Here is a 25,770-nt window from a genome sequence, read left to right on the forward strand (position 1 = left end):
GTTTATCAGTAAAAGTCTGTCTTGATTGTAGCTTCTGTCCAATTTTAAAACTGTGGATTCATTAATCAATATTCATTGCAATTTTATACCAATTTTCCTGGATTTCATAGGTACAAGCATATGGGAAACACAAATTTAAACTTTCAAGGAAATTCAAATTTTCTCCATGAAAGTTCACCGACTACCAAAACCATGAAAACTAAATATCCATGAAAACTAAATATCCATGAAAACGCATGTCTTTCTTAATCCACAAAAATAAATGAATCATCCACAAAAATAAATTAATTCACAGTAAGTTAAATTCCATGAAGGTTTGACAATACTACTAATGACTGACAAACTTAAACCTTAGACTCAATCTGAATGTTAACTGTATAACAAGAGTGCACACACAGAAATGTCTCACCTTCTTTACTAATCATTGATATTATGTTGATAGTCCTAAGTATAAAGCTTTATTACAACTGTCACATAAACGTTACATTAACCAAGATAACTAAACAAAGACCAATGAACCATGAAAATGAGGTCAAGGTCAGATGAACCATGCCAGGCTGACATGTACAGCTGACAATCCCTCCATAAAACAAATATAGTTGACCTAATACTTATAGTTTAAGAAAAATAGACCAAAACACAAAAACTTAAAACTGAGCAATGAACCGTGAAAATGAGGTCAAGGTCAAATAAAACCTGCGCGACTAATATATAAATCATAAAATATTTCCAAACACTAAATATAGTTGACCTATGGCGTATAGTATCAGATAAAAAGACCAAAACTGAAAAACTTAACTTTGACCACTGAACCATGAAAATATGGTCAAGGTCAGATGACATCTGTCCGCTAGACATGTTCACCTTACAATCATTCCATACAACAAATATAGTAGACCTATTGCATAAAGTATGAGAAAAACAGACCAAAACACAATAAAGGGCTGCGCTTTAGTGCATGATACGCCCGTTGCTCTTTTAACTTGTTTTTGAAAGTGTTAGTTATTGTCCCAAAATTGGAAAATCCCCCCTTTTTTTAGCATAAAAATTCATAACACGGAAATGTAAAATCTGAAATTTATAAAAATTGAAAGGGAGCTTACATCAATAGATATAAACAATTCACCAAAGTTTCATGGACATTGGTGAAAGCCTTTTTGAATTATTGTCCGAAGTGTTAAAAATCCCCCTTTTTTTATGAATAAAGCCCCATAAATCCAAAACTTAAAATCTGAAATTTATAAAAATTGAAAGGGAGCTTACATCAATAGATATAAACAATTCACCAAAGTTTCATGGACATTGGTGAAAGCGTTTTTGAGTTATTGTCGGAAGTGTGGACGACAGACCCACTTTTTTATGAATAAAGCCTCATAAATCCAAAACTTAAAATCTGAAATTTAAAAAAACCAAAGGGAGCTCACGTCAATAGATATAAACAATTCACTAAGTTTCATGGAAATTGGTGAAAGCATTTTTGAGTTATTGTCCGAAGTGTGGACGACGGACGGACAGACGGACGGACAAACGGTACGACAAACGGACGGACAGACAGACGGACAACGGTATACCATAATACGTCCCGTCTAAAAGACGACGGACTATAAAAACTTAACTATAACCACTGAACCATGAAAATGAGGTCAAGGTCAGATGACACCTGCCAGTTGGACATGTACACCTTACAGTCCTTCCATACACCGAATATACTAGCCCTATTGCTTATAGTATCTGAGATATGGACTTGACCACCAAAACTTAACCTTGTTCACTGATCCATGAAATGAGGTCCAGGTCAAGTGAAAACTGTCTGACGGGCATGAGGACCTTCAAAGGTACGCACATACCAAATATAGTTATCCTATTACTTATTCAACATTACAAAAAATCTGAACTTTTTTTTCAAGTGGTTACTGAACCATGAAAATGAGGTCAAGGACATTGGACATGTGACTGACGGAAACTTCGTAACATGAGGCATCTATATACAAAGTATGAAGCACCAGGTCTTTCACATTCTAAAATATAAAGCTTTTAAGAAGTGAGCTAACACCGCCGCTGCCGCCGGATCACTATCCACAAAAACGTGTCAATTTTATCAGTAAAATACTGAAAAATTCTAAATTCTAAATTTTGTTCTGAATACTGTCTTTTGCTAATTAAAAAATCTTCTGTCAAATTATTATAAAATTTCATAAAATTTGTCAAAGTTGTATTGATAGAAAACTTTCAACACAGACTAAACCTAAATGTTGACACAGAATAAATGATGATTGAAGGTTTAACGACCTGGACTGACTATACAGCCCTTGCACAGTCAGCACAAAATTTTTATATGGGCATTTATATACCTAGGAAATAGTTAAGACTATTTCATTTAAATGTATTTGCAAGGGTACGAAGGGACTTTCAACAACCAAGAACTATTTTAGATAATTTTGCATAATGTTAATAGATGAATACTGAAAAAAGACCCATGACCCACATTCAATAATTAAATTTCCCTTCCTACCCTTCCAAATACATTTTTAATGGAATAGTCCTTATAAAGTGCAGAACATAATACGAATCTATGACAAAGCAGGATTTTATTACATACCTCATAATCTTTAGGATCTTGTGCTGTTAATAAAGCTATGACTGGTTCAACATCAGCAACTTCATGTGGGAACAGTCTAACTATGACTTTTGCACCTCTCATCTATTAAAGATTTTTAAAGATTTATAAAAAAAAAACAATTAGATTGAGCATGATGAGATTGATCTATGTTTCCTTAAAGTGCCACATCTGAACATCAGCTTTATCGTGGCTTGAGCTTAAACAGAAATTTTGTTGAAAAAAGATGTTTATGAATATCAGACAAACTGTCCTTCATGAGACTATAGCATTGGGAAGATTCTTTGTATAAGATAACCAAATTTTCTTGAAATTGTTTTGAATGTCAGTCTTAAATTGTCCTTTAATTTCTTGCATCTTTCCTGGTTTTTTTTCACTTTTGAATGTCCAGTTGTTCATGTTGTTTAGCAGGTTTTGTTGAACAGATTTCTTATTACTAGTAAAGGCTAAAAGATACAGGCCTTTGAATGTCTTGTGAATCAATGTGTTTTGGTGATGTGTGCATTAGAAGACTCTGATAAGTGGAAGAGAGTTTCTGGTTATTGACATGTACCCTAATGTATGCATTTGAAGCTTAAGGTTAAATGAATCAGTGGGTTTGGTGATAAAGGATGTCTGGTAACCATGGTAACTCACCTTTGTTATAAAATACAAACATTTGAAGGTCAGATGAATCAGTGGGTTTGGTGATGAAGGATTTCTAATGATCTCTAACAGCTGTGTCATCAACGATTCTACAAAAGGAATGTTAAATGTGAAAATCTTTCAATGTAAACTTTCTTATAATTTTGGAAAAAAAAAAACTCTTTTAACTCATCTTGAATAAGAATTTATAAACTACTGAATACATATACTGGCTAAAATACGGATTCATTATTTAAGGGGGAATCAATTTTCATGGATTGAGGAACAATTTTGTTTTATAGTATATTTGATTTCATGATTTTGTGCATGTTTGCTTACATGCGTTTAAAAATTACTGCTTTGTTGAACAGGATTATCCCTAACCCACAAAATCCATCAAAATTGGTTATATCAACAAATAGTACTTATGATTCCAAAGCAGCTCATTACAGGGGAAGCTTATTGTTAATAGTTCCAAGATGTATATGTATACGGAAAATAACACTACCGTAGGTGGGACAATCAATAAACGTTTACCTAGATGTCTCAGACAATCTATACATATATATCAGAAAACATACCTAAATGTCCATCTATTAGATGAGGCTGTTCTTGGTACTTGTCAACAATAACTGTAAAATAGAGACTAGTATAAACATGATAAACTTTACCCGTCACATGATAAACTTTACCCGTCACATGATAAACTTTACCCGTCACATGATCTCACCAAGTCTTGTGTGATAATGCACATCATAAACATGATAATCATTAGTGTTCCAGCTAGGATTCCACAAGGGCAGGGTGCCAATCCTGAAAAAGGGCATTTAACGCGTAATATGATAATATGAAAAGGGCATGTTTTAATAAAGATATTATTTATCAAACATTGTATTTATTCATTGAATCACTGGTTACACAAGAGCAACATCATAAGTCCATTTAGAACTCTATCTTTCTACTTTTAAGGCTGAAAAACTTGTCAAACAGCTTGTCAGACAAGTTTTTAGTTCATTGATTGGCACAGTTGAGCTTTATATGCAGTATGTTTTGAAAGGTGACCTGCTTCATTCTGTTTCTATGGTCTGACACACTTTACCAGTTTCACATTTCTACCTCTGCTGTGCTTAATGGCAATACAGCACAAAACAGCTGTGTGCAGTGTTAGGATATAGCAACAGTGAAAATTTGTATTAAAAATAAAGAATACAGAAAAAGATGACCAAGACACCCTACCAACACTGCTACTAAGACCCTCTTTAACTTTTCCAATTACTCAAAATACTTATACATATACATGTATATTCTTAAGCAAGAAGTATGAAGACATATTTTAGAATATGTTAAGTGGGTTACTCAATGCTATGAAATAATCAGATTGAGTTATCTTTCTTTATTCAGGTGTGCTCCTTCTTTGGAGGATTATAAACAGTACTTAGAAGATGTAAATATGATCAACAATAATATGAGGGCAGTCAATAACAAATACGTCTGAATTTGCTATTTATTTCACGGAGAACCAGTAGAACGATGTCTTCCACGAGTTGTTTATGGTTTTCAACTTTCTGTCATTACATTTTCTCCATGAAACTACGGTAAACATTGCAAATTGTGCCTAAGTTGTCGTATGCACATTTCTTCAAATATAATTGCAGATTGACCGATTCTATTTGAATGAATTAATGTTGATGATCATTAATGACCCATCCAATAAACGGATTACCTATAACAACAGATTATGACACCAGTTAAAACCGTTGATTAGCTTGGGGTCGTAAACAAAGTCATAACTTATCGCCAGGTAAAATTTAGTAATTAGCGCATCATATCATTAATAGGAACAAAATAATATACAATCAATCTTCAAAAAGGCAGGGCGCCCTGGAAACTGTAAAAAGGGCACAGGGCGGCATTCAGGAAGGGCGGGCACCGCGCCCTCTGAAAACGACCTAGAGGGAACACTGATCATGATAATACGTAACATTGTATAAAGCAACATTTAAATCCTTATTAAATAATATATAACTATCCCATACCTGTCTACTTTAAATTAAAAAAAAATCTCCATTGTGTTTTCCCAGATCACTTTAGTCTTTAGAATTTTGCACGTTTTTTCAAATTAAATTCTCCCCCAAGGGTGACTGGGGAATAGAAATATGGTCACTTGGTCTTCTCCCAACCGGCAATAAAACGCTTGCCAAAGTGGGGCGTCCGTTTGGCTGTGCGGGATGTATTACAGAGTTCACGAAAAGTGTCAGTCGTCAGGATTTTACCACCAAAATTTTCATAGGACTGACACAATTTTAGTATTTTTCAATAGAATTAGTAGTGAGGACCAGTAGATTTTCTTCATGGACCACCAGGGAAAAAAAGATTTAGCGAACTCTGGTATTAAGTTCAGTCACGTCCGGTTAGAATTGGGACGTTAAATCCGATGTCTAGTGTATAGAGAGTGCCACGCTCTTTGCACGCTAAGAACCCTTACAACAACTTGTTGAGGGCCCGTAGGTGGCCTGTTGTAAGGCAAAATTTCTGTCCCTATCCAATATAACCTCATTTTCCAGTGGCAGTCGAAATTTCCCTGACTATCATCCCTTATGGCCTCTATTATGACAAGACCTACCTATTGTATTTATTGTGAACTTGTTCTCGTCCTGAATATGCATGAAATATTTGCCACTGGACGTTAAGCAACCAACAATCAATCAATCAATCAAATTAAGTTCTGGATTTCGAAATCAGATCCCCCTTTTTTTCTTTTCATGTTTATAGTTGGGCACTGTTGTTCAATTCTACTTTTCATGCCTGGTTCACAAATCTGAACTTTTAAAAGGTGCTGGTCATAATTTCTGATTGAAATATGTATTCAATTACAGTAAATTATGTTTGATCATGTTTAACTATTTTTAATGAGTCATGAGTTATGTTTGTTTGTCTTTATCAGTGTAACAAATTTTATCGTAGCTTTCTTACATGTAAATCTCTCGACAGTGGTTTCAACTGCTACCTGGTCTTTAAATATATCTTTCAGATTGTCTATCAGTCCTTTGATTTCATTGATTTCCTTGAATTCTTCAAGTATGTGGCCTTTTCCAATTTCTTTTTCATCGTCTTCGATGTTGTCCGCCATGCTTAGGAATCGAATAACATTACGGACTTTTTCTGTTGATGTATCGGAAAAATACGAGAGTCATCGGGTTTTGCTGCATTATCTGCCCTTGATTTTCGCGGTTTTTTTTCCAAGTCAATTCGGCTCTTTCGGCAGTTATTTAAATTTAAAAACGCCACTCGATATTAAATTCGACACCTGACAGCATTTTCAAAAGTGATAATCCAAAGAGAAATGATTGGTTCATCGTTAAAAAATAACAGTAAGAATCAGGAAACATTAAAAATATTGAATAGATGATAAATATCATAAAATTATGTGTGTGCGAGGGGAGTGGTCATGGTTGTTCGGATACAATGTAAGGCACTTCAATTAAAGCCAAAGACAGAAAAAACAATTAACAATGTAATGAAAAGATGTAGACATATATAATTTCAATAAAACATGTATCACATCAAAATATCCTAACTACATTGTAGACAGTAAAAAGTAAAATCACAAAAATACTAAACTTTCACTTTGGAAAAAATCACTTTGTTCTTCCTATTTTCGTATTTTGTTTAACAGCATTTAATTCAGTATCCGCCATTTTTTTTTAAATTGGTAATCAAGAACCCGCCACAAATTCTGTATTCTTTGTTGCCCCTAAAACGAGAATAAATGACACCCTCTAAAAAGCCCGTTATACTGTAATTTATAATTGTCTTGGAAATATTTCGTGGAAGACCCAGTAATAATAATAAACTCATCATATATACCAGGATTGAAAATTTCAATTTAATTGCGCCAGACGCCGCGCTTTTCGTCTACTATGACTCATCAGTGACGCTCATATAACGACGCTGAACAAATTTCAGTCAGTCAATTTGAACCAATTCCAAAAAAATAAAGCGAAAACTGAAATATTCCCCAAATTTATGCTATGTAGTATTTTTCCTTCATATATTTATAAACACACAATGTGATAAGAAAACAACAAAATACCCACAAATATCCTTTCATTTTTATATTTTGACTCATTTTACAAACCTGCAAAAAATTTCGTTACGGAAGTTATTAGTACATGTAGTAAGAAAGAACAGAAACAGATGATATAACTGACGGACCTGTATTATATATACTTTTCTTCTTTTAAATGTAATTTTCATGCTATTTATAAAAAAATAATATGTGTAGGATCATGCATCAATTTGAAGTATAAGTTCAAAATTAATCTTGGAAGAACACTCCTTTTGTTTTTGACCCGTACCAGACAAATGATAGCTTGAATACCATACAGATGTGCATGTGAAGAATGTAGCCCAATTTTATTACAACAACAAAGTATGCATCCCGCTAACATGTTTAACCCCGCCACATTATTTTTGTATGTGCCTGTCCCAAGTCAGGAGCCTGTAATTCAGTGGTTGTCGTTTATTTATGTGTTACATATTTGTTTTTCGTTCATTTTTTTTTTTACATAAATAAGGCCGTTATTTTTCTCGTTTGAATTGTTTTACATTGTCTCATAGGGGCCTTTTATAGCTGACTATGCGGTATGGGCTTTGCTCATTGTTAAAGGCCTTACGGTGACCTATAGTTGTTAATGTCTGTGTCATTTTGATCTCTTGTGGACAGCTGTCTCATTGGCAATCATACCACATATTCTTCTTTTATATATCATATTTCCTCCCAAAAAAGTATAACATGCGCAATTGACATGAACCGCTTTGCCTTAATTAAGATGAACACACTGAGTTAATATGCAAATGAACAGTCAAGAATCTTAGTGAAAACACAATAAACAATGATAACTTCATTCATCAAATGTTTTTTTTTTTTAATCTCATGCATTTATTTCCTTTACATCAAATTGAAATCTGATTCGTTTCAATTTTCCTCCGATTCGTGGTTCTTTTAATACAGTAAGTATGTTATATTTTTTCTATCCATATCTAATCTTTGGGTTGTGGCCACTCAAATGCTTTACCATATTTTCCTGCCTTCTCTAGGACACTTGTGTATTTTGTTTAAAAAAATGAAGTTCAATTCTTCATCTTTGGTTGAAATTCGAAAGGAACACATGACAAACCCACGATTATTCAGGATTTTCACTTTGGTAAGTGTTTTGGGAGAATATGCTGACTATCGATGTCAATCGTCAATACCTTATTATATTCCTGTATCAATCATTTAATGTAATGTGTAAATCACTCTAAAACAATGATGTTTGGGGCTTTATTAACGGGGATAATAACATATTTTTGATTGAGGTAAAACATAATTATTATGCTTAGCAATATTTAGGTTTTAAATCGATGTCTTCTTTTTCGGTTAAAGACCATTGCCTGGTATAATTCTCGACTGACTCTATTAGTATATTAAAGTTGTGCTACCATCTGATATATTTGCAGTGGCGGATACAGAACTTTTCATAAGGGGAGCCCGTTCCAGTCATGCTTCAGTGATTCCCTATATAATCAACCAAATTTTCCTCACAAAAAGGGGGCGTGCCCTAGCCACCCCCAACCCAGGATCCGCCTATGATTTGGCTCACGTTATTTTGAACTTTTGAATCACACATCTCCCAGATTTTGACAATGTTCTGTTATCTATGAATAAGGGAATAGCACAGGGCTGGAGTCACGTTTATTTTTGAAAGTCGTCAACTTTTAAATTGCAATAGGCTTGCTATAGGTAAATATTTTCTGTCCTTTGGTCTTGTCTGTTTGAAACATCCCCCATTTTCATTCTTAAGTAAGAGATGATAGGTACGTAATCAACTAAGTAGGGAGGTATTCAGTTTAGATTGAACTGATTTCAGATGAATGTTATTGCCTTAGTTGATGTAATCGAGATATTTCATGGCAAAGAAAATTCCATAAAGATATAATTCTCCAATTCATTTTTTTGAATGCAAACCAGTCTGAATAGGACGTGACTTCCGCTGTCGGAAATGAGCGCTGTAAGTTTGTTTTAGTTTGAATGCGGATATGTATGATTAAGATTTTCAAACATGTTTTACGGAGAATGAATTTTGGTAAGCGCTTGTGAATAAAAAACGTACAGATGTAGTTGATACCGTTTGTCATAAAGCTTTTACAGTAAGTAGAAATGTTTGTCGTCTTATTGTCTTGGTGGTGCTGTGTCGTCAATTTGGTTTGATAATGATTACGTGAGTTATTAGACTAACCATTTTTGGAACACTTTATGAACGCACCTCCTCCAAGACCATCATTGATAGAAATGTCTTTCTCATCCTTGATAGGATTGTAAGTCATCGGGGTAGTTGACGATATTATACCGTCATATCATAATCTATTTGACCATTTTTACATCGCGTCGATGACCGTGAGGGCATTCCGATGTATTGTTGCAACATGTATGTATGTATTGTCTTCGAGATTCCTACCAGTGTAGACGCACCCCTTGATTGACTGCAATGGTACTGCGGATTCCTGCACACTCCCTTAGGATTAATGGAGATGTGTCCTTTACATAATAAACCCACCACCAGAACAATCAACACCCCAACACCACCAAAGGGAGCGTGTAGGACACCGGGAAGTCTGTTATTATGTTGGAGGAAGCCGAAGTACTCGGAGAGAACCACCGGGCTTTTCGGCGGGAACAGACAACCCGAAGAGATTTCAGAAGATTGATTTTCAGGTCAAGCTGGGAACAACTTTGTCCTACCGATCGCGAGGTATTCAATCTAGTTTAAACTCCAGTCTGGATACCAGAGATGTGTGTGGAAGGGTGAAAATCACCCTACTGATGTACTGAAAATTCGACGTCTCGAGTGAGAATCGAACTCGGGACCTTCAGCACTGTAGCCATCGGTCTTAACCAATAGACCACAAACCCACACAGAGGTTTTACCTTCGATTTTAACCGACCGTATAAATTCGCGGACAATATCGAGTGCAAAATAACAGTCATTAAAAATTATTTATTCAATAAATAATCATAAACATATTTTTTTAGAACATAAATTAATAATATAAAAATGATTTGTCGTTAGAAATATATATAAAGGTAAATAATCATTAATATCTATGCACACTACTCGTACCAAAAATAATACATTTGATGTCATTGTTTAATTTAAACTAACCAACAAAGGAGTATGGCTTCGAAGTGCCTATATTGGCCGAAATGAAAGTTTTGTTGAAAGAAAAATGTATTAAGACCCTTTTGAGCCAAAATTTACTTGTCTATCAGTTTGTATTATAAAACTTGACATTGAGGATTAATGCGCTACATAGTGTAACGGAGGGGGTCGGTGAAGACACCTCCCGGCACGTGTAGTGGCCAGTACTTCGCCCCTATTCGACCATCGGGATACCTGATATCAGATTATGGCTGAACAACAGACAATAAATCAAATGAAACAAATTTTATTCACAAATGTACAATAATTGCATCAAACAAAGTCGGAAATAAACAGAGTATATAACTTTCTTAAAAGAGGGACGAAAGATACCAAAGGGACAGTCAAACTCATAAATCTAAAACAAACTGACAACGCCATGGCTAAAAATGAAAAAGACAAACAGAAAAACAATAGTAAACATTACACAACATAGAAAACTAAAGAATAAACAACACGAACCCCATAAAAAACTAGGGGTGATCTTAAACGATGTTCAAAATTAGAGTTTTATTTAATTTCAAATGTAAAATGAAAATAAAGTGTTCCCAGAGATAGTCTTAAAAGTTAAGCCAATTAGCTTCTCGTTGTGTTTTAAAGTAGTAAAATTTGCACCAAAAAGGGGTGACTAACTCTGGCAAACTGCACCGAAGTGGTGGCTAATCCTCTATGCTCCGGTGGTACTATTTTAGTTCCCGAGAGCCTCGAGTGGAATAATACATTCCGGCGAGTATTTGGAGGCCTGTGCAAGGCCGACTCCGACTGAATATCAAATGAAATTCTATAAGCTTGTCATTAATCAAACTAACTTTAATAGAAAAGATACTAAAGCAAGTTGAATAAATGAATATTCTTAAAACACTATAAAACATCAAAAGTTAAATACTTTTAAAAACAGTAAAATAAACAATCCTTACTTTAGTCTTACTATGTTTATATCAAATTAAACTTATATATAGTAAAATAAACATTTAAATACTAAATAATTAATCTGTCAAAATTAAGGGGAATTAACCTAGCCACATCAAGTCACATCTATTACAATAGTAAACTAATTTAAGATGTCCAGAAAACCAGGGGTTAGTTTTAATGGTTCCTCAGTTCGGGAGGTCTCTTCTTTCTTATAAGATTTTAAAGGTATGTTAAAAATTGGCTTGTGGAAAAATATCACAAGATCGTTTAGCGGGAAAATATGAGTGCCGACTCAAATCCAATCTATTAGAAAAATCGAATTATTACAGAAGAGTGTCTTCCATGTACTTGTACTGCACTATTATTAAACTAGTAGAATAGAATGATATACAAATGGATGAAAATTATATATATATAAATGTATATATATTCAACTCGTCCAAACATCAACCCAACAATGTTAGATCTGTAAATTTGCTTTCACAATTTTTTTGTTCTTCCCTCGCCGGGATTCGAACCCATGCTACTGAGATATCGTGACACCAAATCGCCTGCACTGTAGCCGTACCGCTAGACCACATCACCACCTAGGCTTCATAAAAATGAAGCTTTCGGTGGCCGGGTGTTACCTTTCCACGTCAGTTTTAATCTAACGTCGTACTACAGTACGTGATATATAAGGCATGGTGATGTTATTTTTACAGATCAGCTAAATTATATATAGTAAAGGATCCTACAAATTAATGTAAACGGGTCTAAATTGAAAACTACGTTCAACCCTATGGTTGCGTTGGATAAACACCGCAATTTTTATACGTGTGCATGTAAAACAAATTTCGTCGTAGAAGGGTCTACATACAGCACAAACAACATTTTCCAAAAGACCCAAAAAATGGAAAAGTATATTTAAACAAAACGCATTTGACTAACAGGTCGAACAACTGATGTTCTTTAACCCTGCTGACTGCCATTGGCGATTGCCAAATAAAATTGATCACAAGATGTAACGAAATGGATCTTAATATAACTTTAATACTAAACAGAAAACAATAAACTTGGGGCCAAGATGTTATGCCACAAACATAAGGTGTCAATATTTTTTTAGTACACCAGATCCGAATTTTGACAATAAACGTCTCTTCAGTGATGTTAGGGATCGAAACGGTATTTGGAAGGCCATATAATTTACCCTCAATTTAAGATAGACTCTTGAATTTTGGCAACACTCCTTTTGCGCCAATTACCGTTTTTCAGTGGTATCATTTGCGCCAAAATTTTGTTTTCCAAATGTATCAATTGCGCCAATATTCGGAACTCATTTGCGCCACTTTACCTGTACACATGTATATCATAAATATTAATGATTAATATTTATTCTTATGTTTGGCTTAAAAAGTATTATATGTTCGGAGATATATTTCACCATGAAAATGAGCTTCTGGAGACTTGAAGTGTATTAGCTAGACAGTCCATGTACAGAGAGAGAAGAAACATTATTGCTTTGCTGAATATTTAATACAAGATATGCCAAAAAAGAGAAGAAAATAGAAGCTTTTGCTGATAATTTTTTTAGCCATGCACATATGTTGATGACACAGTGCTGTGATCCCACCATCCGTTTGGGCTGAAACTCTATCTATCAGTAATAGAACAGAAGTATTCCACAGGAATTATTATGAACTGTTTTATGTATTTCATCTTTAAATGTTTGTCTTTTTGGACAATAAAGTGAAGTTACAAGCTACTACATACATTAAATTGGGAAGTAGTAAGGCGGTAAGAAGAAAGTATGTTTCAGAAAAGGAAATATTTGCCGTGTAAACTGCCGGTTCCAAGTCCGAATAAAGGAGGAGGGAAGTGATTTTTCTTCTATAAATGGCGCAATCGTATGTGTTATTTTTGGCGCAAATGATACCATGTAATTTTAAAACAGGTGGCGCAAACGTAGCATTGGACAAAAAAAGTTGTGGCGCAAAAGGACGCATTTTTGGCGCAAACGGATCTCTCCCTGAATTTTAAGAGTCAATATAGGATGAACGGATCAAATACACCGGAGGGAAAATATGATACAAGCCCAAACGAAAAAATATAAACGAGTCTAAATTGAAAACTATGTTCAAACCTATGATTGCGTTTGATAAAAACCGCAATTTTTATACGTGTACATGTAAAACAAATTTCGTCGTAGGAGGGTCTAAATACAGCACAAACAACATTTTCCAAAAGACTAAAAAAGTGAAAAAGTATATTTAAACAAAATGTTATGACATATATTCACTCTAAAATCCCACCAAAAATGTTGCCAAATACAACTGAAATAATCTTTTTATTAGTTTTTTTCATCAAAGTTGTGTAAAGTGTTGATTTATAATTATGAACACATCAATGATATTCCATTTGACACGACCCGGAAGTGCTAACTACTGGGCTGGTGATGGTTCTCGGGAAATAACCTACGGCAGCAGTGACAAGTTAATGTGTCACGTGACAAATACATTAGCTATTTACTTGTTATATATCTTCTTAGAGGGAAAACGGTACTATTTTTTCTGCCATAGGCGACAATACTAACATTTTTTCAATTTACCAGTTTTATAATAAAAACCTGGATAAAACAGTTATATGTGGTGTTAGTACTTTATTACTTTATTTTAAAAATTGAAGCCAAATAGTATCATGACCAATTTCAAACGGATCTTGTTTATGTTATCCATGCCAACCGTCATTTTACACCAAATTTATGAAATTTTGGAAACCTCTTTGAATTATTATCTAGAAAATATTTCAATAGGTTTCTAAAATTTATATTGAAAATTTACACACTGCAGTTATTCATAGATAAATAAAAAAATATATTGTACCCTTACATCCAATCACAGCCCTCATAAGTTGACTTCCTTCACCTGTCTTTGGGTACACAAAAGGCCAACCTAATGATGGGAAAATGAAATAGTACCGTTTTCCCTAGGGATTCATTCAGCACATGCCGAGATCGTTCGATTTTGTACGAATTCTTTACAAAATAGGGGTACAGCAGTCAACAATGTGTTATAATCCTCATTAGTATAAAAACAAACAAAAATGTCAACAAGGTAAAAACAAAATGCCATATAGATACTCTAAAATCCCACTAAAAATGTTGCCAAATACAACTGAAATAATCTATTTTGTACGGATTCTTTACAAATGGTTTCAATTTTGGTAAATATACGTTTTAAAACATAAAGAGGGCCTTCATGGGGTTGTCAAAGTTAATACATAATCACAAATATTTGTCCAATATAATAACACATTAAATAATTATTTATTTTTTAACAAGATAATCAAATAATAAAAAAGACAGTCCCAGATATGACATCTTTGGTCTGATAGTCAAATAATCACTATAAAAAACGGCCAAGTAGACACATAAAAAAAACCATGCAAGTAGACACATAATCAAAAAACCCATGCAAGTAGACACATAATAAAAAAAACCACGAGGAGGCTACTCTTTTTCTAAATGGAACAATAATTTAGGTTTAATCGTCTTTAATAAAATCTTAATGGCTAGTACCATAGCAATTAAGTTTTAAGAATTAAAAACAAAATCAACCATTTCTGTGCCTTAAAAAGTATTTGCTTGAAATTCTAAGAAGAACAAAAACTCAGTTCAAAATTTTCCTCGAATAAATCTTTACGTATACCCTTGGTCACTGAACTAGCCCCGTTGTCCTTTGATTGAACCTGTGGTAATTTTATTCTATTACTGTTTTATTCTTTACCAAATATCTATCTTCCTTTCAAACAAAAAGAAAACAGGAACAGATGAGAGATAATTAGTTTTTAATGAAGTAATTTGTATTCTGATATATCTTCTGTCTATATATGAAATAGATAAAAGAAAAAAAAAATCAACAAAATATATTAATCAAGCATTATTTGTTTCTTAAAAGCGTAGTTTTATTGATATTTCCCTTCTAAACACTATAGCATTATTTATTCTCACCTAATATTTTTGCCATCTCGAGTTTTCTGACTGTCATTCGGAATTTCTCTTTCACAGATGACGACGGCATTCGTCTCAACTCGGCCGATTCCGTACCCTCATCTAACCTAGGGATAAACGGAGAGTAGCGGATTTTTCCAAGGATTGCCGAATGATGACGACGGATGTCGTTTATTTTCTCTTATATTTGAGTGTGAATTCACATTACTATAAGACGTGTCACGGTACTTTTCTATCCCAAATTCATGTATTTGGTTTTGCTGTTATATTTTTTATTCTCATAGGATTTTGTCTAATGCTTAGTCCGTTTCTGTGTGTGTTACATTTTAATGTTGTGTCGTTGTTCTCCTCTTATATTTAATGCGTTTTCCTCAGTTTTAGTTTGTTACCCCGATTTTGTTTTTTTGTCCATAGATTTACGAGTTTTAAACAGCGGTATACTATTGTTGCCTTTATTTAGAATCGTCGTAACCACAATCCTCATTTCCCCCGAATGTGACCTTTTTTGTTAGAGATATTACCTGGTTAAAACATGCATGAGCTTTTTGTAGGTTTCTTGCTGTTTGGTCTTAAGTCTTCTTATACCTTCTCACTATTTGACCAAGGTTTTAAAAACACGTTATTACACAAACGAAAATGTAGAAATTACAGCAAATCGCATTGAATATGTAGGTAAAGGCATTATCTTTGGTTAGTTTGCTTGCTACCTGAACCGTGAAGTCATTAGTTTGTAAGGTATGCTGGCCTGCTTTCGAAGTAGTCTAGTCATAAAGACAGATAGATTTGTTATCTGTCGGACTAGTCTACTCTGAAATGAGGGTAGTCTTGTATGTTTTTTTGAAAACATAAACACTATATGCAATCGGATGTAAGCAAAACTGATAAAATAAGGTCATATACAGTCATCTTTTTTTAAAATATGTTATGTTTGCTTGTACAGTTTATTGCGCAAGTTTGGAAATATCCGATGATTAGTTTATACACAGCAAATTGTTGACCCTGTAAACATATATTAGTATAACCGTTATTGCGAGACCGCATGATATTCTGGTCTTAACTTAATTATTATTTTCATGTTTTACTTTATTTTAAGAGATGACTAGTATTTATTTACTGTCTTAAACAATGCGATGTTCGTCCTTCATCTCGTAGTACCTGCAGCTGAAACAGAGTTCATATGTTGAATGTTGTAAATTTAATATTTTCTTTTCTTCTATATGATGATGGAAGTGTTTAACGACCTTGACTGACTTTTCAGCCCTCAAACGGTCGGCTCGGTGCCCGAAGGCGTTTGGTAAGCTTTTAAATATTTTCTGCGGTGGGTTAGGAACATGTGAGGACGCCATTTTAGGTAGGCCGCCATCTTAGTCTTGATGAGTTGTTTTTGGTTTTTACTATTTTGATGTTTATTTACTTCACAACAGCTGCTTTCAGGACCAGATTGGTCAGCTTGTCAGCCCGCTAACCATGATGAAGGACTACTGGCAGATGAGTCTTGGATGTAGTATTAATCAACTGACCTACGATTCATTTACACTATATAAATGTTATATTATAGACCGCTTTCTTTTTCATATCTCTTTAACTAACAAACGCGTTTAAACTGATGGAGTTAATTACGAAATATGCTCCGCCCAATGCGGCGGAGTCTAGCGTTACAATTAACGAATGGACATGTCAATAAACTAATAAACCACAATTACGCTAGTATCATAATTTAAAGATCTATTCTACCCTTTAAACAATCTATTATCTAAGAATATTAGCATTCATACATACATATTAAATAGCGTGTCTGTTGTATAAAACAGTGTTCATGAGAGCAGGCCTTAAAACAAATTAAAACAGGAACGATGAAGATCTCACTGTTTTTATTTGCTTCGATTTTTGTTTTGTGTTTACCACTTCTTGTGCGTGGACGAGAATGGATAAATCAAACAACAACATCAGATACAATACATAGAGGTATGGTCTCTGGTTCGGACGTGTCCAGAAAAACTGTAAATGAAACAACAACCTCAGATACAATACATAGAGGTATGATCACTGGTTCGGACGTGTCCAGAAAAACTGTAAATGAAAAAACAACATCAGATACAATACATAGAGGTATGATCACTGGTTCGGACGTGTCCAGGAAAACTGTAAATGAAACAACAACCTCAGATACAATACATAGAGGTATGATCACTGGTTCAGACGTGTCCAGGAAAACTGTAAACGAAACAACAACCTCAGATACAATACATAGAGGTATGATCACTGGTTCGGACGTGTCCAGGAAAACTGTAAATGAAACAACAACCTCAGATACAATACATAGAGGTATGATCACTGGTTCGGACGTGTCCAGGAAAACTGTAAACGAAACAACAACCTCAGATACAATACATAGAGGTATGATCACTGGTTCGGACGTGTCCAGGAAAACTGTAAATGAAACAACCTCAGATACAATACATAGAGGTATGATCACTGGTTCAGACGTGTCCAGGAAAACTGTAAACGAAACAACAACCTCAGATACAATACATAGAGGTATGATCACTGGTTCGGACGTGTCCAGGAAAACTGTAAATGAAACAACAACCTCAGATACAATACATAGAGGTATGATCACTGGTTCGGACGTGTCCAGGAAAACTGTAAACGAAACAACAACGTCAGATACAACATCTAGAAGTATATTACAAGTTAATGGTACTGCGGTGTTCAGGAATAAAACTGGCAAAAGAAATCCTATAGAGAAAACAACCAAGTCAGATCAACAAACGTCTACTAACCCCAATATGATAGAAGATGAATGTTCGGCATTCGGTGGGTGTAAATTACAGGAACGTTTAATAGATCGGTATTGCTACTGTGATGAGAAATGTTATTATTACAAAGATTGCTGTGAGAAACATAATACGACCACGAATATTGCTCAGGATAGATATAAGTGTGTTAGAATGAATACCGAGAAATACCATCTAAAAGGATTTCAGACAATATCGATGTGTTCTTTGAAATATCGCGATAATACCATTAAACAGAAATGCCTGAAAGACAACATGGTAGAAAATGGTCCCCCCGTTGTAGACTATGAAAAAAAGGATATTTTCAAAAATATGTACTGTGCAATCTGTAATAATGTTTTTGACTATATTCCTTTTGATATAAAATTTTACAATGCAAAAATGTCTGCCGATGAAATGGACCATTTTCAAAATTTAACAAAAGATTCAAAGCTGAGTTTCTTGTTCACAAATGCTGATTACGAACTCATACCTCTCAAAGGAGTCAAATTAAGGACATGTGTAGCAGAAATGATAGAAAATAGCCATCCTTTATGTAAGAGGTATGTCAATCCAATAGTGCAAATGGATGGAAGACGTCTTGATGCATACAGGAACTCGTTTTGTATATCTAGTAATGCAAGACTGCCTGAGGTTCAATGTTTCCCATACCTCTTGAACTCTGTATGGCAATCTAATGACGTACACAGTTTGTCTGTCATTTTCTCCTTCAGAGAACCAAAGTCATATGTAAATGATGATTACTCCTGCAAAGAATGGTCTATAGAGGTAATTATTAACTTTGCAGTTGTCTTATTGTAGTTGATATCACGAACTTGGATCAATAAACATTGAAAATAGGGTCAAATTCTCGATTAAACGTACAATGTTTGATATAATGCAATGGACTACACGGATACAAGGCAAGAAATAATTGAATTAATGTATACATCAAAAAAGTAAACATGGACCGTCTATAAGGACTTACCTATACACCATGAGCTTAACGTGTAATTATTACAATCTCACATGGACCGTCTATAAGGACTTACCTATACACCATGAGCTTAACGTGTAATTATTACAATCTCACATGGACCGTCTATAAGGACTTACCTATACACCATGAGCTTAACGTGTAATTATTACAATCTCACATGGATCGTCCATAAGGACTTACCTATACACCATGAGCTTAACGTGTAATTATTACAATCTCACATGGACCGTCTATAAGGACTTACCTGTACACCATGAGCTTAACGTGTAATTATTACAATCTCACATGGACCGTCTATAAGGACTTACCTATACACCATGAGCTTAACGTGTAATTATTACAATCTCACATGGACCGTCTATAAGGACTTACCTATACACCATGAGCTTAACGTGTAATTATTACAATCTCACATGGACCGTCTATAAGGGCTTACCTATACACCATGAGCTTAACGTGTAATTATTACAATCTCACATGGACCGTCTATAAGGGCTTACCTATACACCATGAGCTTAACGTGTAATTATTACAATCTCACATGGACCGTCTATAAGGGCTTACCTATACACCATGAGCTTAACGTGTAATTATTACAATCTCACATGGACCGTCTATAAGGACTTACCTATACACCATGAGCTTAACGTGTAATTATTACAATCTCACATGGACCGTCTATAAGGACTTACCTATACACCATGAGCTTAACGTGTAATTATTACAATCTCACATGGACCGTCTATAAGGGCTTACCTATACACCATGAGCTTAACGTGTAATTATTACAATCTCACATGGACCGTCTATAAGGACTTACCTATACACCATGAGCTTAACGTGTAATTATTACAATCTCACATGGACCGTCTATAAGGGCTTACCTATACACCATGAGCTTAACGTGTAATTATTACAATCTCACATGGACCGTCTATAAGGGCTTACCTATACACCATGAGCTTAACGTGTAATTATTACAATCTCACATGGACCGTCTATAAGGACTTACCTATACACCATGAGCTTAACGTGTAATTATTACAATCTCACATGGACCGTCTATAAGGACTTACCTATACACCATGAGCTTAACGTGTAATTATTACAATCTCGTAATCACTCATAAGAATACCTTAATTTACACTTATTTAATATTTACGACTTAAGGTAAAAGAGGGGCGAAAGATACGTACAATGTACCAAAGGGACAATCTAACTCATAGATCGAAAATAAACTGATAATGCCATGGCTAAAAGAGAAAAGACAAACAGACAAACAATAGACACCATACAGAAAACTAAAGACTAAGCAACACGAACTTCACCAAACACGGGTGATATCAGGTGTCCCGGAAGAGTAAGCAGATTCTGCTTAACATGCAACGAGATTATAATAAACAAATACGAAGTGGAATCAGAAAATGATTCATTTCACCGGTAAGCTATTCAATTTATCTATCTTGTTGCGATCCGCTAATTATATCACACTTCTGATCTTGTTCGTTGTAAGTCTACGATTTATGTTGCCTCTTTTGTACGTTGATAATCTAGCTATGTGGTTGTTTTTGTATAATTTATCTGGTGTTCACACCATTCTAACATCAACTCCACGACACAGATACTCAAACCCATATTTACATGGGTATGATGTTTTTAACAATAAGCATGGCTCTCCCTAAAACGTCCAGACATTAAATAAGGTATCAATTAACCTGTATTGAATGTTTGATTTTAATAATGATACTCCAAAACCGTTTAAACAAGGAAAAACGAGATAGAGAGACACATGTGTGTATGTGATTTTTTTTTAACATTATTTTTTCAGGTTGAGAGAAGTCATATGTGTACACATTTAGAAACATATCTCAATTTCGAAATACATCTGGTTTATTATGTGATATTGACAAAGAATTATACTGACGAAGAGTTAATTAGATTAGAACTTATAGCCATTTTACCATTGTCCGTTATGAACTTTACGCAATTCACAAGACGAACTGTTATAGCAGTGAGCGAAAGTAAAACGATGCTTAGAGTTAACGTAATCTTGAAAGTTCTGAAGAAAGTATTCCATCTTGAAAAACGTTTAATTGAAAACTCATTTCATGAACGTAAAACTAGTATCGTTATAAGACGAAATGACACGGAGTCCATTTTTCGGGTTGAAAACAGAAAGGATATTATACTAAGCACAGGAAATCAATCAGCTAAATTTAATTCACTATACGTTCTTAAATTTGTGTTCGCTGATTCTTCATTTCTTTTGCGAAGATTGAAACGGTTTGATATTTATAATCATGCAAAATTTGATGATTTTTGTATAGATCAGCAAGTAACTGTTGATGTCAAGCCTGATGGATCTTTTAACATTGATGCAGGTAATGTTCGTTGTCATATTACCCATAATAATGGTAATGGCAAGATATCTTCAAATTGGTCAGCTTCAGCAATTATTACATATATTTGTTTCTCAGTGTCCATTATTTCATTAGTCGTTTTGATAATTTTTAACAGGAAACAAGATCTTTATGCAAGCATTCCTGGCTCGAATTTAGAGAACTTGTCCATATCACTTTTACTATCAAACCTGTTGTTTATATTTGGTATTGGAGCGTCAAGTGTTCCAGTAGTATGCTATGTTGTTGGCGTTACTCTCAACTTTTTATGGTTGACTGTCTTTGCATTCATGTCGATTGCTGTTGTTTACATTATGTCTAACTTATTAGCAATAAAATCTCGTCGAGAAGTACCAAAACGAGACCTTGTACGCAAGCGGCGCCATGTTACTGGTATTGGTATTCTTATCCCTTTACTGATTGTTGTGTCAGGAATTGTAATTGATCAAACTGGCCCAGAATATTGGTCACTAGGATATGGTGGTGCAGTGTGCTTTCCTAATCGGTTTCCTTCAAATGTAGTTTTGTTTTCGGGGCCCGTAGTTTTGGCAGTGGGAATAGATTTTGTTTGTCTAACATACATTATTTCCCAGATTTGTAGGGTACGATTGGAGCTGAGACGTATACGTAAATTAAATTTATACAGAGATGCGCAGATTTACCTCAGAATTGTTGCCTTGTCGGGAGTTTTTTGGACAACCGGAATCATTTCTGCAATCTATGAGATACAGTGGTTAGACATATTGTTTACAATTCTTTGTGGACTGCAAGGGTTCTTTGTTGCTGTTGCTAATTTAAACACAAGTCGTGTACAAAGTCTGAAGTCGGAACCAAAACAAAGTAAAACAACTGATTCAAAGTAGTACGCTTTATTGTTGGTGATATTTTTTATTTACAACAGTAACTGGGAAAAGAATAATAATTGATTGTAATATTTTAATAAATCTCATTTCGTGAAAAATCTTCATTTCTTGTGCCAAAGAAGGGACTTGACAAGAACGTTAGCTTATAAAGGAACGAGCATTTGATATGTAGTATAAGTGTGGGGTGAGGATGCGGGGCAGAAGAGTTGATTTTGCAGATAAACTATTCATATTCATCTGATGCTATACATTTGTTTTTTTATATATATCAATTCATATAAAAATAAATGGTCCACCATTTTCTACATTTGAAAATGCCTGTACCAAGTCAGGAATATGACAGTATCCATTCGTTTGATGTGTTTTATCATTTGATTTTGCTATTTGATTAGGGACTCTCCGTTTTGAATTTTCCTCGGTGTTCAGTATTTTTGTGATTTTAATTTCCATTAAGGAAACGACCATTTAACATTAAAGAGGCGGTGGTATAGAGTTTCCTAAAAATATTCGGATCCCCAATTTGATGGAAAAAAAGAAAGAATATGCTGTCCAAGCAGATGACAAAAAAAAGAAATCTTACTCCAGATTTCCCCATCTATACCTTATAGTATCAAGTTTTGAAAATAATAGTATGATGGATAACGTCGAAAAACTAAATAAAGATGTTGGCGCGAAAGAAATACTGACTCATAAAAAACCCTCCTACCCCTTTTAAGTGTATTGGTTGCTCCCAAAGTGTCATTATATACCTTTTGTCAATTTTTGGGGTTTCTAAAAAGTGTATTTTCAACGTTAGAAGTTACAAAACAAGTTGTCGACATCGACTTTATGCTAAATCAATATTCTACAACCTCTATGTGCCTTTAGTAGTAGAACATTATGAAAAAAGAGGGCGAAAGATATCAGGGTAGCAGTCAAACTCATAGATCGAAATAAACTGACAACGCCATAGCTAAAAATGAAAAAAACAAACAAACAAATAATAGTACACATGACACACAACATAGAAAACTGAAGACCAAACAACACGAACCCCACTAACAACTGGAGGTGACCTCAGGTGCTCCGGAAGGGTAAGCAGATCTTGCTTAACATGTGGCAGCTACGACAATATTGCTTCAAATATTACTTGTATTTTCAAAGTCATTAGGAGACAGTTCATTGACAGTATATTACGCTGATGACATGATATGTTATCAGCTTCATTAAAGGCCTGTTCATTTTTATAAGCACCACGCACATGACTCAATATATTTCGCTTCAAAGAAATCCAAATACTTTGTTAATAGTGAATTCGTGAACAGCAAACTATTAAATGGTTTTAGAAGCAATTGTTGTATGGAATCTGTGCTCTGTGGAATATTTATGCCGTAAGATATTAGGCGATGTTTTTAATTTTACTTCGAGAAACTTCATGTTATATAAAGAGAAGTACGTATGAATAAGAATGTGACTCTAAAATTGGCGCACAGACAACTTCAAATATGTCAACAGGAGATTTTGGGATTGATGTTCGTTTATGATAGTAGTCTAACATTTCTTATAGTGAATTTGACAATATCAATATACAAATAAATAATTAAAAGACCGAACTCTGAAATATTTACGAAAAATCGTCAATGGGGTAAATGAATTGACGAAACGACTGAAAAACAACTGTTGTATTCTGAACTTTGAACATGCATTATCTGAGGAGAATGATCGGTTGAACACTCGGAAGGCCTCTTCAATACATACTTCATTGATAGGAGTTGGGTTCTGTAGCCGCATTCTTTTCATACGCTTTAGAATTTAGAAATGTAACCTTCTTCCATATTAGTGGGGTTTTGTGTAGCGTGCTGGAAAAGTTAAATGCGAAGTTTAAAAAAATCCGTACAAAACAATACATTTCAAACATATGAAAGCGAGTGTATATTTCGAATAACATAAATCTTCATAGGACATTGCAGAAAAAGTGTAGTTCACTTCCCTTACCTCCTACTTCGTAAAATGTCGGGGATTTGTTAAAATGCATGACTCCATTGGCTTGTCATCTACCTGGTAGCCTTTGACTGAACCGGTTGTGTTTTTATCAGGGATGTCAACGAGTACTCGAGTATCGCTCGGTAGTACCGAGTATCGATTACCAAAATGATACTCGACTAATCGGTTTCCTGTTAAAATGTTGTTACTTCTTAACTTTAAACAAAAATATGTTCATCGAGAGAGCCGATAAATTATATGATATATATCAAAATTAATAAGAACTGAAATATAATTCGAATGTTTGCTTTTAACTGTCATTTAAAATTTTCTCCAAACAGCTGTACAGTCATGTAGGACATATGAACACGAGCATTTTTCCAATTGCCTGAAACTTTAAACTATTAATAATCCTAGCAAAGAATTGTTTATTTAAATCTAATATATACAATTCCTTAATCCTAGTGACTACCCCATCTGTATCGTCAGAGCATATATTTTCAACAGCAGAACTCTTAGTTACCTATTGAATTTGAGAAATCGATACGTCCCGGGAAAAAAAGTGGGCAAGATAATGTAATTCAAATAAGAACATATTTTTTATCCTGTATCAACACTCAGAAAATTATTAATGACATCTAGTCATTCCCCTCTTTGTTGATCATTAAATGTTTTTTTTATGGTTCCCAACTACTGTCACAAACAATATTTGAGTAATAATTTTTCTATAGATAATACTTAATTACCAGTTTAAATAATTAGTACAAGTAGTAAATTAGTATTAAGGTTTAAAATTCCTTTGTGATAATGTTGGGGTTTTTACTATCATTAGGCATCGGCACACAATACATAAAAGGGACATAATTTTGTGTTTTCCTTTTGTAAATGTTTTACCGAGCTAGTACTCGAATATCGCTCGGTAAATCCAACGAGTAATCGAGTAGTAAATTTCCACCAAGTTGACATCCCTAGTGTTTATCCTATACTTTGAAATAGGTCATGGATTTTACATGTATTCAATGACAAGCGTGAAGAATAACAGAGAGACAATTTAAGCTATAATGCATTATTGGTGTGGTTATCAGTAGCAGTGAAAATAATATATCCAAAAGCGACCTGGTAGCCTTTACCTGAACCGGCTGTCTTTTTATTCTATACTTTGAAATACGACATGGATCTTTCAAGTTTTTAACGACAGCGGTGTAGAATAAATGTATGCCTTGCCATCGACCCGATGGCCCTTAACTAAACCGTCTGTCTTTTTATTCTATACTTTGAAATACCATTGGGTTATTTAACGACAGCTGTGTAGAAAAACAGAGAGAGATAAATTGAGCTATAATGAATTCATTTGTCTATTTATCAGTAGCAGTGAAAATAATTTATC

The 25,770-nt window shown here is 34.3% G+C and overlaps 1 protein-coding gene across 1 annotated transcript in view; it reads right to left on the bottom strand.

Annotated features, from left to right (window-relative positions):
• LOC143044520 (tubulin-specific chaperone D-like) overlaps positions 1-6,392 on the bottom strand; it is a 52,612-nt gene extending 46,220 nt beyond the window's left edge. Inside the window, exons 1-4 of the mRNA XM_076216575.1 lie at positions 6,215-6,392; positions 3,823-3,873; positions 3,254-3,351; positions 2,600-2,701 (exon numbers count right to left, since the gene is read on the bottom strand). Of these exons, the coding sequence (XP_076072690.1) occupies positions 2,600-2,701; positions 3,254-3,351; positions 3,823-3,873; positions 6,215-6,371 (408 nt within the window). The 5' untranslated portion in view covers positions 6,372-6,392. The remainder of the gene's footprint in view (positions 1-2,599; positions 2,702-3,253; positions 3,352-3,822; positions 3,874-6,214) is intronic.
• Between the last annotated feature and the right edge of the window lie 19,378 nt (positions 6,393-25,770).

The sequence above is a fragment of the Mytilus galloprovincialis genome, chromosome 9, assembly GCF_965363235.1.
Source record: "Mytilus galloprovincialis chromosome 9, xbMytGall1.hap1.1, whole genome shotgun sequence".
Lineage (NCBI taxonomy): Eukaryota > Metazoa > Mollusca > Bivalvia > Mytilida > Mytilidae > Mytilus > Mytilus galloprovincialis.